Below are 12,727 nucleotides of genomic sequence, written 5' to 3'. Positions count from 1 at the left end.
TTCTTTATTATGAGTATAGTCCATGCCTCTTTTTCCCATTGAAACATTTATTTTTACAATGGATTTTTTTACAACACAAGGTCTCCTAGAAACACTGGTATCCTATAACAACAGAATGTTGTACACCAAACTATGTGGGTAAACACTGATCTTCTGGAATTACGTGTAGCTTTCAGTTTGGGGGGGTTTTTTGTTTTGTTTTCTGGGGGGTTTTTTTGTTTGTTTTTTGTTTTTTGTTTTTTTTTTACTTTTCTCTATTTCCCAATTTTATTTTATAAATGTTATACTTTAAAAATATTTAAAAATGGACACTTAGAATTGTTGACAAGACGCTAAACTCCAGGGCAGTGAGAGCCACTAGAAGTGGTTTAGTCCAACCCCCGAGTTGGCAGATGAAGAAACTGGCTGAGAAAGGCTCAGTGTGATTCAGCCATGACAGAACCAGACTCTTCCATGCCTTGGCCCACATGCTCTCTCTACACCAGCATCATGACTTCACACCTCCATGCACGGGCTGCTAGTGTGTAACACCAGGACTCGCATAACAGGGTTTTTCTCTCCCTTTGCACAGTGTACACACTCCTGGCCACCACGTCTGTAACTTCACCTTCTGCATGACAGCTGCAGCTCCCCATGGAAGGGCTAGCTGTGGTTTTCTGCCCTGCCTATCCATTAGACTCTTCTGGAGAATGTCAAAGCAAAACAGAAAGGCACAATGCATAGGCCCCCTCCTTGATCGATGGAGTCAGAGCTGCTGTGTGGTGCCCAGGCATTGGAATGTTTTAAGAGCTCTCCAGTGGGTTCTAAAGCGCTAGAGACAAGTGGAGAAGCAAGAATGGGAAACTGATAATAAAACCCAACACTCTGGGTCAACTTTCTGGTAAACTAGTAAATAAGAAAATAATAATAACGAGTTTTGAGAAGCAAAACTTTTTTGCCAAGTAAAAATATTGGTCATTTTGCCAGAAGAGAAACATCACTCCAAGCCTCTCAGCACAGCAGCCTGTCTGGCAGCCTGCACGCCTCCCCTCTCCTCTATTCCCTGTCACGGCAGCTGAGACTTGGGGCCTCACCACTCCTCAGAAGCAATCCCAGTGAGTGACAAGGCCCCCTTTACTGTCGTTTAAAGGCCTCTTTCTCAGCCCTCACCTTCTCTGAGGCCTTTGCTGCGCCTGAACTGCTGACTACCCGCCCTCCTGGGGACACTGTCTGCCCTGTACTCTCCTCTCCCCTCCCTGTTCATACTCTCCTTCTCAGCCTCCTCCCCTGGCAACCCTGGGAGCATCTTCACCACTTCCTAAGTGTTGCTGCCCCCCACCCCGGGCTCCTTCCCTGGCTCTCCTCCCTCTGCTCATCCTTCCGGGGCAATGCCACTCACCCCACTGCGTCACTGACCCCATATGCTACACACTCAGATCTCCTTCCTGAGATAAGCCCCAAACCTAAAATACTCAAAGGAAACTTTCTCATCTCCAGAGCTATTCTTCCCTACCGACCTAGATATAGCTCATCCCTGACAGCCACCAGTGATGGGGCCCTGACACTGACCTATGAAGTTTCCTGATCAATTTCCTCCTCTATCATGGTCTTTGCCTCTATTCACCATCCTCTGTCATGATTATTGCCTCCCAACTCATTTCTTGCCTCCACTATGCCCCTCCTTTCAATCCATCACCCTCCTGCTGGAGTTACCTTTCTAACCTAAAAATTTAATCACATCTTACTATGCCTTAAAAAATCTCAATGCCTCACCACTGTCCACAGAACAAAGTCAAATCTACTGTAACATGGAAGGCCTCTGCACAGCCTGGCCTCCCCCAACCTCTCCAACATCCTGCTCCTCCCTCTCAGACACTGTCCACCACACCCACACCCGACACTCGCGAGCGCAGACACGGGCAGTGTGGCTCACTCATTCAGGTGACAGTCATGGCTAATCCCCCAGGGTGCATGTCACATGTATTACTTCCTACTTTTGATCTGCACAACCACCCTATGATGGAGAAAGGCACTCTTTATTTTCCCTAACTTAAAGATGAAAATACTGAAGCAGAGAAAGGTCAAGTAACTTGTTCAAAGTCATAATCTGGCGGAACCAGGATTCAAACCCAGATAATGTAGTCTGGTTTCCAGGTCTGTGTTTACAACCACAACACTTGACCATCATCCATGTCAAGCCAGGCACCGTGCTGGGCACTCGAGCCTTCCAAGAGCTAGCAATCGAGTAGCAAAGAGACAGCAGGAAGGAAGCAGTCACACTTCAACATGAAAAGGGTTACCGCACAGGCATACAAAGCCTGCCCGACGAGCCTCTCATGCGAGACACATCTACCAAGTATCAAGTAGAGGCAGGTCGTGGTAATCAGACGGAACACTTGCACTGCAGCCTAAAGAAGCTGGAGTTAGCCAGAGGAAAGAGGAGGAGGGTGCAGGAGGAAGACTGTTCCAAGAGGAAAAACGGCGCAGGTACAGGACGGGGGCCGGAAAGAGAAGGGCGGGTTCCGTCCCAGCCAACAGCTTGGTGTTGCCGCAGTACAGAAAGTACAAAAGGCTCGCTGACCTGCTGCTGCCGGGCACCAATGCCCTCGGGGTAGAGGTGCCTGTGGGAGTGGAGATAGCCGATGGCCATCCGCAGGTTCTTCACGGTGATCACGGAGCCGTAGGCCAGATCTGGGAGGAAGGAAGACAGTGGAGGGCGTGAGCTGGGACAGTGCTAGCGGCGCCCCTGACTGGGAGGGGCCTCTGAAGCCACAGGACTCACGAGGCCTCTACCGGACTACACTGGGCCCCGGCACCACCTAAAGCCAGACGCACGGGTGCCTTCTCACTCCCATGGCATCAACTCAAGTGGGAGTTCACTACAAGGTCTCACTGGTGCCCTCACCTCCCTTCTCTCCTAAGGACTTCAAAAGAAGCTGGTATTAACAGTGGTATTATCAAAGCACTATTTGTAATAGCAAAAGATTAGGAACAACCCGTCCTTCAAAGTCTACACATACATTAAACACAATAAAGAAAGAAAGAAGCATTTCATGTCTTACCTAGAATATTCTTCAAGATAGATAAAATGTTATGATAGACTGTTAAGATAATTTTCACTTTTGTGAAATCCTTTTGTGCCTTTTGAATCTAATACTATGTAAACTAGCTGTTCAATGGTGTTTGGGTTTGTTTTTTTTTTTAACTATGAATTAAAAAAAAAAGAATCAACAGTTTACCCAAGAACATCCCCTCTGCCTATAGACCCTGGGTAACTGAGAGGCCTCTTTTCCTCCTTACTGTCCCTCTTCTCGGTCCCCGGTAATCTGGCTGCCCTGCCATTCCCCAGTCCTCTGAAACACGTCTCGTTCCATCAGTGATAGGCTACTCCGGGTTTCCTTTGTTCGTTCATTTGTCAACAGATCATACCAATTACACAGTGGACCCAGAGCTGGAGGGGGCCTCGCTGTGGCCCTGGGAGAGCCCAGTCTTAGAGAAGATGGCTGCACACACCGATGAGCACAGGACATGGGCAAATGCTCCGGCAAAGGAGTGACAATGTGTGACATGGTGGGAGCCCAGAGCAGAGTAGGATGAATTCTCATGCAAGGAGTAAGAAGAGGCTGGCTTGATGGAAGAGATCACAGTGAGCTAGGCCTTTTAAATAACAAGTAGGCATTTGCTAAGGCCCATAGCTCCATTTTTCTACGTTCTCACGCAGGCCAACATATGCAGACCTGCACACTGCTGACCACCTTTGCTTCTGGAAATTCTTTGTTCCCCCTTCTCAACCCACACTCCCTCATGGACTGTCCTGTGCAGCATCCTTTCCTAACCCACTCCCTCCTGCACTCCTAGTGATCTGACCTTAGCCAGCCCAGTTCTCATTCTCTTTCTACAGGTTTCTTACAGATCACAGCCACTGCCACGGTATCACTTTCCCCTTCAGCTGGCTGATTCTTCCTCTGAAAGCATCAGCTGCAAGCCTGTTGGCCCCGTTGCACGGATTTCTCCAAGCATCTCAAAGTCAACGTCCCTATAGTGGAACCCACTATCTGCTTTTCTAAACCAACTTTTTAACCTGCTTTCCTATTTCTCATTCTATGCATGGTCTTGGCAGGCCCCCTGTGTCCTAGGCACGGTGCAAGGCACTGGAGAGACTAGAAGATGTCATTGTGCCTCCAAGAAACAATTACCTGGGCTCAAGTCCTCAGTGACACCTTTCTTCTCTTTCCATGTCCAATCTCCTTTGTCCATGCCCATCTGCCCCACTCCTGTGGCTGCCACGACAGTGCCCAGTTCAAGTGCCCAGAATAGCTTTCCAGTGGGGACCCCCTGCCTCTAATCCCATCCCTCCCTAGCCATCCTGTGCTTTGCCATCAGTGTCGCTTCCCTACAGTACAGCCTTCCTGCCCTCCTCCCTGATCAAAGGCCTCCACTGGGTCTCTACTGCCTGTTTAATTAAGTCAAACACCTCACCCAAATGTTTCAAACCCTCATAATCTGGGCCCAACCTATCCTTTCAGCCTTATCTTCTAGGATAATCTGTGCCTTACGTTGTGCCCTGTTCTTGGCCTTGATCTTATTGTCCCCTCTGTCTTATATGCCCTCTCCTCCTTCTCCATTTGTTCAAATCTCCCATTCTTCCAGCGCCAGACTCCACGGCATCTCTCTATGTACCTCTGATGCCTTCCAACCCCCTAGCAGAAGTGATCTCTTGCACCCTTTTATCCCCCTTATATACTTAACCCACACGGTCACTGGATCCTCTACTCTGGAGGGCATCCATCTACAGCCTCCAATGTGGCTATCATGTGCTCAGTTACAATCTGTGAACAAGTGACTGGCTATGAGTCACAGAATACGATGGTGGAAACTGACCACTAGCACCAGAGGGCCTTGTCCTTTCACCAGATTCTCTCTGGTTGCCTTCCCATGGAGCTGACTTGGATTCTTCCACAGCCACAAGGGAGAAGTTATTCTTTACAGTCAAAGAGCTTGCTGCTCAGGGCTGCACCTCCTGTGACCCCAGTCGCTCTCTTGAGTGCTCATACCGGATCTAACTGGATGTTTCTCTCAGTTTGCCATCTACAGGCTAAAATAACTCAGACTATCATACTTGTCTTTTCCAAGTCACCTACCCAGAAAGGCTTCTGCCCTTCTACCTTCATAAAGGCCAAGAGATACTCACGTTCGGGGATGGAAGCATTGTGAAGGTTGTTGCCTGAAAGCCGGGCCTGGAAGGCAGAACTGAAGAAGCCATCGCCAGGACCACTGTGGGGAAAGGAGCAGAAGACACACAAGTTCCTGGAGAGAAATTCTAATTTCCTGGGAACCCTAGGAAGAGCCTTGTGCAACTGGTTTAAAAGAAGACATTCAGAGTGGCAGTGTGGTATCATGGGACAGACACCGGTGACAGAGTTGGAGAACCGGGGGTCCAAATCTCAATTCAGCCACTTAGTAGCTGGGTGACCTTCAGAAGTACCTAACTTTGTTTAGCCTCAATTCCTCATTTATAAATTGGGGATTTATAAAAAATCAAAAGAACTCAAAAACGATCATGATGAAGTGAGATAATATGTACAAAATGCTGACACTTGTCGCTACTTGTTAAATGGGAGCCACGGCTAGTGTTGCTGAGATTATCACCCTCCTCCAACTGCACACCTTATCCTGGCCCATCGCTGTTAAGCACAGGGACTGTGCTTAGGGATAAGGGGCAGTTTGGCTATTAGGAAGTTCTCCTCTTTCTTTAGGTGCTGGCTTTTCTGAGCCCTTTGGATACCCAAAAGATAGAGCATAGGGGGAAACAAACAGATAAAACGCACCAGGTCCCTCTAACATCCCAACCACAGACCCAGGAAATCACATAGCCCACCCACAGGCTGAGAGGCAAGAGGAAGATGCGAAGCAAGAGGCTGGAAAGGCTCTGCTGTACCTTTTGTTCAGCACCCTGAAGTGAACAGCATACGTGGCCGTGTAGAGAGTCAGCGGCAGCACTATGAGGCATAAGATGCGAGCGGTCAGGTGTTTCCCCACAGTCACCTGCAAAGAGAGCCAGTGTGGGGTGCTGGGCATATGGGGTTTTATTCTACCTTATACGCGCATTATATGTAACTTTTTAAGTGTAAGTCAAAATCACAAAAAATTGAAAAACTAACAGCAAACAAGAAAAAATACGTGGAAACCCTAGCCTTTCCATAACACCCCACCACCCCAGCACTGCAAGGGGTCGAACATGGGCAAACCCTCTGCTGCCTGTGCAGGCCCTCACTCAGGACCCCAGCCCGTCCCTGCATCTTCAGCCTCGTCACTCATCGGTCCCCTCTATACCCCAGCCACACAGCTCCCCGCATGGTCCCCACGCTTCCTGTACTGAGCCAGCCCCATCCACCACATGCGTAAGTGCTCCTGATCTGCAGCTCAGGCCTCGGCTTCCCCCCAGAAACCTTCCTGGACCACGGGACCTGAGCTCACACCCTCCACTGTACCTTCACAGCACTTTTTGGCTGGACTGTAATCACCTGTTTACTTATTTCTCTCTTTCCATTGTCTCTGGAGGGCAGGAATCCTTGTTTTATTCATCTGCATATTCTGTGTTTCAGACTTAAAGGGTAGTCTGTCTATATTTTCTGAATAAATAAATGAACTTATCAAGACTTTGGTTCACAGGTGATGGTGAAGCATTGTGGCAAAGCAGTTCAGGTCTGGAGTCAGCCTCCTCTAAGTCTGAATCCTACATCTACCTTTTACCACTTGTATGGTCTCGGACACATTATTACCTCTCTACGTCTGGACTTCCTCATTTGTAAAGAGAGGGTAGTAATGACAACCTCCCAGGACTGTTAGGAGAGGTAAACGAGACAGTGAAGGTGAAGCACTCTGCACAGCGCCTGGCGCAGAATCAGCTCTTAGTAAAGAATACTTTAATAAACTCTAAAGGCCCTTGCTGGCCTCCACATCTGGAGACCCTGGGTCAGAGAAAGAAAATTGTGAGTCAGAAAGTCATCCTACCATTTTACCTAAGATCACATGCAGCTCGTGTCTGCTGTAGATTTGGCATGAGCCCGGCTAGACAGACTCCCCTGGCTGGGTAGTTTGTAGAGCATTTAAAAAATATCACAGAAACAAATGCCAAAAGAAAATTCCAAGGATGTTAGTTCATCCTCTCCCTTTAAATCTCTCTAGCCTCCGAGCATGGCCTACTTCCTGCTGTCATGCTGCCTACAGACAACAGCCGGATCCAGCCCAGCTCGGGCCCAGAATACAGCCACTCGACCACCTGCAGCAGAGGCAGAGAAAGGCCACTGGCTCTGCTGAGAAATACCAGTGAGCAAAGACATTTCTACAAGCACTTGCGTTCTCACCACTGAAAGACTGAGGTCTCCAAGCAGGTGCCAAAGGTCTGAAATGGTGTTCCACCCCACTTGCAGGATGATAAAGAGGCCAACAAACTTGACCCCTAAAGCACCAGCCAGATTAATGCCAGTCAGGCTGAGCCAGAACCACCAGGGGGCAGAGAAGGGCCTGAAAACCAACAAGACACAGGTTCAGTTTGGCAGCTGGAACCAAACTCAAAAAAGAGAGCAGCAGTGGGGAAGGGCAGAGGTTCTGTGACCCTGAGAGGCTGTGCCTGCCCTTTCTTGAGGGCTCCTAACCTCAGGGGACCATGGCGTGGCTCCAAGGAGCATGCGGTCTATGAAACTCCCGAAACCGCAGGAGAGTAAGCAGGGTATTTTTCTGGGGGAGGAGGGGCCATAGCTTTCCCGGCTAATTACAGGGCTCAAAGCAAGCAAAGGCTTATTCTTCAGTAGTGACCAATCAAGTGGAAGGAAAAAGGCAAATCCAGAGAAGCCCACCGGATTCAGTCAGCCCTCTCCTGGGGGGTCACCTGTGGACCTTGTAAAGCCAGCAATTATTGAGTGCTTACTATGTGTCAGGCGCTGTTCGAGCACTTTACGTGTGTAAACTCTTTAACCTTCACTACAACTCCATGGAGGTAGGTCCTATTATTATCCCCTTCTCCCACAGGAGGAATCGAGGTACAGAGAGGGTAAGCAGTACAGCTAGCAAGCGGTAGAGCATGGTCCTAACCCCGGCAGTCCGTTCCAAGGTCTGTTGCACTTACAGACCCAGTGCTCGGTGCTGCAGTTTTCCCACCAGCTGGCTGCCTCCTCTGCTGGAGTGAAGGCTCCTTAACTGGGAGACTCATGTACCTCCACACCCCCGGCTCCCAGCACAGTACCTGGCACATAGTACGTATTCAAGAAATGGCAGGTGGAGGTGGACATGGTAGAAGGAGACAATCACCCAAAGCCAGAGAAAGATGGTAGTCACTGGATCTGGCTTTAGTAGCATAATGTGATTTAATGAGCCTGGTCGTGGTGAAACCAAGCTGACTCAGAAAAGCCTAGGCGGAGCCAGCTCTTTTGGTTTGAATAGAATGAATGACCTACTCTACTCTCTTAGAGGCAAAAGGATGATCTGAAAAAGACCGTTCTGGAAGAAGACCAGAACAGCTTTAGAACTGACCAGGGCCTGCAGAGATCCTCTTGACTGGTATGGACTGCTTAAACCAACCTCTATATACATTATTCCTGTCAGTAGGTCAGGAATGGATGCAACCACTGAGGGCAGGGAGACAAATAGCTCCCAGGCAGTTTCTGTCCTGGTTCCTTCCCCTCTAGGACACAGAATGTGAAGGATAAAGTTATCCTGGGATCCCTAACCAGCACTGGTGCCAAGGGGTGGCTTAGAAGATGGTGGGGTGGGGGAAGGCATTAGAACTCCTCCATGATATCCACAAATCCCTACCCAAATCCACCCATTATACTATTCTTAAAAAAGATAATTGACATTTATTTTGTCATATGCAAAATAAAGAAGTACGTTTAGAAAACATATTAAAATCTATTTTTATGGAGTGCGTGGGTGGCTCAGTCGGTTAAGCATCCAACTCTTGATTTCAGCTCAGGTCATTGTCTCAGGGTCATGTGCTCAAGCTTTGCGTCGGGCTCGCGCTAAGTGTGGAGTCCGCTTGGGATTCTCTCTCTCCCTCTTTCTCTGCCCCTCCCCCTCTGCGCATAAGCAGGCGTGTGTGCTCTCTCAATAAATAAATAAATAAATATTAAAAATCTATTTTTATGACTTAAAATGGGCAATCTAAGTTTAAAAAAAAAAGTATGCTTGTCTTAAGTGCTGCTTTAAGATAAGTCCTGTAGGCACCCACCCTGTCCCTGGCCATTACAGAAGTTCTAGAGCTGCTACAGCTTCTGACCCCCAACGCCCACCCGCAAAGATGGTGTTTCTGACCTGTTGGCACAGGAGTTGTACTTGACCATGCTCAGCATGGCAGCCATGATGAAGAACATCAAGATGGGGTCAAGGAGGATATACTGGGACAGAGTGAGGCATCCTGTATCTGAAAAACATGAGTTCAGCAGTCAAAAAGGGAATCAGAGATGGGTCTCCCTGAGAACCAAACACCCCAACAATAAGAAATAGTGTCCCTTATATTGAATTGTATGCAAGCATTTATGCGGTCAAGACCAGATGATCCGCTGAGTTATCAGGGAGGTGGAAGGCCATAGCTTTGGGGTACACAAAAGCCCAGGGATAGGAAACTGTATCTCACACGGCTTTCGGGCCCGTGACCCAAGAAACAACCATGTCATTCGATCAGATAGAGCAGTCCAGAGACGAGGGCTCTTCCTCATTCCCAGCATCAAAAAGGTAGTTCTGTCACCCTGCTTATATAGCCACAAACTACCTAAACCTAGGACAGAGTCTTAGCATTTTACCTGAAGTCTCTGTTGGAAGCTGATTCTCTGCATAGGCACCAAAGTGATTGTTCTTCAAACAAAATTTCATTATATCAAGCCCTTGCTTGAAGCCTCCAATGTCTTGCCATCTCACTCAGACTAACCAAGTCCTCATGACGACTGCCAAAGCCGGCATGGTCTCGCTCTTTAAGCAACCTCCCCTCCCAACACCCTCTGCCTCACTCACTCCACTCTGGCCACACTTGGCCTCCTTGCTGTTCCCTGAATTCACCAAATGCTGCCTTGCACCAGGACCACCGCACATGCTGTTCCCTCTGCCTGAACACACTTCACTTAGATCTCTGCATGGCTTAATCTTCTTCTTCGCTCAGGTCTCTGCTCAAGGTCACGCTACCTATAACAGAATCCCTCCCCATTACTCTCTCCTTTACCCTACTCTATTTTCTACATTGCACTACGGCTTATGTTGTTATATTTCAGACTTATAATTTACCTGTTTATTTATCACCTGCCCCACTAGCGGGTAAGCTCCATGACATCACAGGGTCTCATCAGCATATCCTCTGAGGCCCAGAAAAGTGGCCTGGCACAGAGGAGATGCTTGAAAAACAGTTGTGGAATGAAAAAAAGAATAAATACAGAGGATGAATAACTGAAAAGGGAAATTAAAGACACAAGGAAAAAGCCACCAATCCTCTACAGAGAAGCCCTGTAATCTTGCAACATATCTATCAAAACAAAGCCAGAATTACCCCTGAAATACCCACCTAACTTGGCCTGGACTTCTTTAAATGTTAAGTGCTATGAGGTCATGAATTCACATTCATAAAAATCAGAATAGCACAGAATCAATTTCTACAGATCAACTCTCATTTATCCATGTGGGAATTATCCAAAGAAAATAAAGTTCCTATTTTGCTATTTCCTGCCACCCAGCTGCTTCTGAGACATCTGCCCTTGCATTCAGTTGAAATCAATTTAAGGAGTGCAAACTTATAGTAATCTGAGAGATCTTGATAGTAACCTGAGAGAAGCAGAATTAGAATTGCAAGCCTCCTTCAAATACACACACAAGCACACACAAATTTATCTTCTTATCCACACCAAACTCAAATGTGGATAACTTGGAGATAATCCATTCTTTAAGATTATAAATGTGAGCACTCCCCTCTAATAATATAAAGGTTTGTTACACACAACTATTTTTATATGTAATATCACTGGTGAAGAAAATAAGAGTTGTAATACATTTACCCAGTCCTAAAGTTACTTAAGCACTGGGCCCACGGATAGGATCCTTCAATGTATTGATTTCCAACTACGCTCATAATGTGGCAGTCGGTTTCCTAAAGAACATGGTATAAGACAACTTACCAAAGGTGAGGAGGGCAGCAGTGAGCAGTGCTGCGGGGAGAGACTTGGACAGCTCCAATACAATGAGGTAGGCAAAGGGGACCAGCAAGGAACCAAGGAAAGCACAGAACTATGGAAGGAAAAGAGAAGCAGTCAAACAGCCAGCTAAGCTAAGCATCAGAGACCTATTTGACTTGGTACAAACTAATGTTTAAAATGGAGGACCTTGATGCAGGCATGATTTGGTGACCTGAAATCACCTGGAATATCTATAAACAAGAAAGGGATGGTGTGACAGTGAATCGTCAAATCAAGCGACATGTATGTGCCCACTGAGCACCACCTCGAACACTGACATGAAATCAGCAGAGTTCAGCCACAGAGGTGTGCGCAGGATGGCATATGGTTTCAAGTAGGGGACTCTGAGGTGGGACTGCCCCATCAACTGCTAGCTGTGACCCTAAAATAGTACATCTCTGAATCTCAGCCTCCCCGTCTGTGTCATATGAAAAATTAGAGTTCCTGCCTCAGAGGGTTTCTCTGGAGATTAAGTCATCTAGTTTTATTAGCACACACAAAGTACTCAATAAACATTAGCTTCTATTACAAAACTGTGGGTACAAGTAGAGAAAGACCTCTCTATGTTGTTTTAATATTCTAGAGAATTCTAATATTATTTCTGTTATTTTTCCCTTGGTTCTTTTCTTCAATCACACTAGAAATCATTCTTTTATCTACAGGTTGCATTTTGATTCTGGGGGGAAAAAAATCTAACACTTCAGTATGTGGACAGTTGTGTTTTGTTTTGTTTTTTGTTTGGAACCACCAGCTCTCTCTGTACCTCCCTACCCTGTCCATCAAAAGTTAATAGACAAGCCCAGAGAAATGGAAATTCTCACATTTGAGTTGTCACTTTTTGTCAACTGAAAGCAATGGGTCCTAGTGTGAAAGAGAACAAGGCTGTTATACTTGGCCTTCTCGATTTCTACATCAAGCCCACAGTAAGTCAGCCTCTATCAATTACATATGCTATGTGATATTCAAAAGTCATTAGGAAGATGCAGAACCACTTAGGAATATGAACTCGAGGGTTGGGGCAATCCTTATTTAATACAGTATAATATGACCATGCAAATCACCCAATGATTAGCGCACATAAGCACACAACATTCCTTCTTAAGGAAAGGAGCTTGTAAATGCATCAACCTGCCCTGAGAGCTCTGTGTCCGAAGTCAGATTTTGCAGGTTTCATTTAGCTACAGATAAGGGGTCCCATAGGGTTGGGTACTTAAGCCTGGCGATGCTCCGTCAAGGCTGGTGCTGTGACTCAGGGCAAACACACAGCCCCCTCTACAAGACTGGAAAATCCCTTTTGGGTGCCTGAAACCTTCATGGGGAAAGAAGCAGAGAGCTGGTGTCAGGAATATGGGATACTGAAATCTTAACAGGGGCCCTCAGAGGTAGGCAATACTCTAGCAGTTGTGGCCGTGGAGAGGAATGACTTGCCAATGTGCCGAGGCCAATGTCGGGACTGTAGGAGACTCCTGGCTGCCTGGGTCCTAGGTTACTCTCCAACCCAAAGTCTGAAGCCTCACACGGGCTCGGCAATAGGT

General features: G+C 47.2%; 1 protein-coding gene across 1 annotated transcript in view; it reads right to left on the bottom strand.

The window, feature by feature from the left end:
- Positions 1-12,727, bottom strand: part of POMT2 (protein O-mannosyltransferase 2) — a 42,805-nt gene that overhangs the window by 17,687 nt on the left and 12,391 nt on the right. Inside the window, exons 4-9 of the mRNA XM_040641604.1 lie at positions 11,136-11,244; positions 9,292-9,400; positions 7,347-7,506; positions 5,918-6,024; positions 5,171-5,253; positions 2,561-2,670 (exon numbers count right to left, since the gene is read on the bottom strand). Of these exons, the coding sequence (XP_040497538.1) occupies positions 2,561-2,670; positions 5,171-5,253; positions 5,918-6,024; positions 7,347-7,506; positions 9,292-9,400; positions 11,136-11,244 (678 nt within the window). The remainder of the gene's footprint in view (positions 1-2,560; positions 2,671-5,170; positions 5,254-5,917; positions 6,025-7,346; positions 7,507-9,291; positions 9,401-11,135; positions 11,245-12,727) is intronic.

This window comes from Ursus maritimus, unplaced genomic scaffold (assembly GCF_017311325.1).
Source record: "Ursus maritimus isolate PB19 unplaced genomic scaffold, ASM1731132v1 scaffold_25, whole genome shotgun sequence".
Classification (NCBI taxonomy): domain Eukaryota; kingdom Metazoa; phylum Chordata; class Mammalia; order Carnivora; family Ursidae; genus Ursus; species Ursus maritimus.
This window is presented reverse-complemented; position numbering and strand designations above follow the sequence as displayed.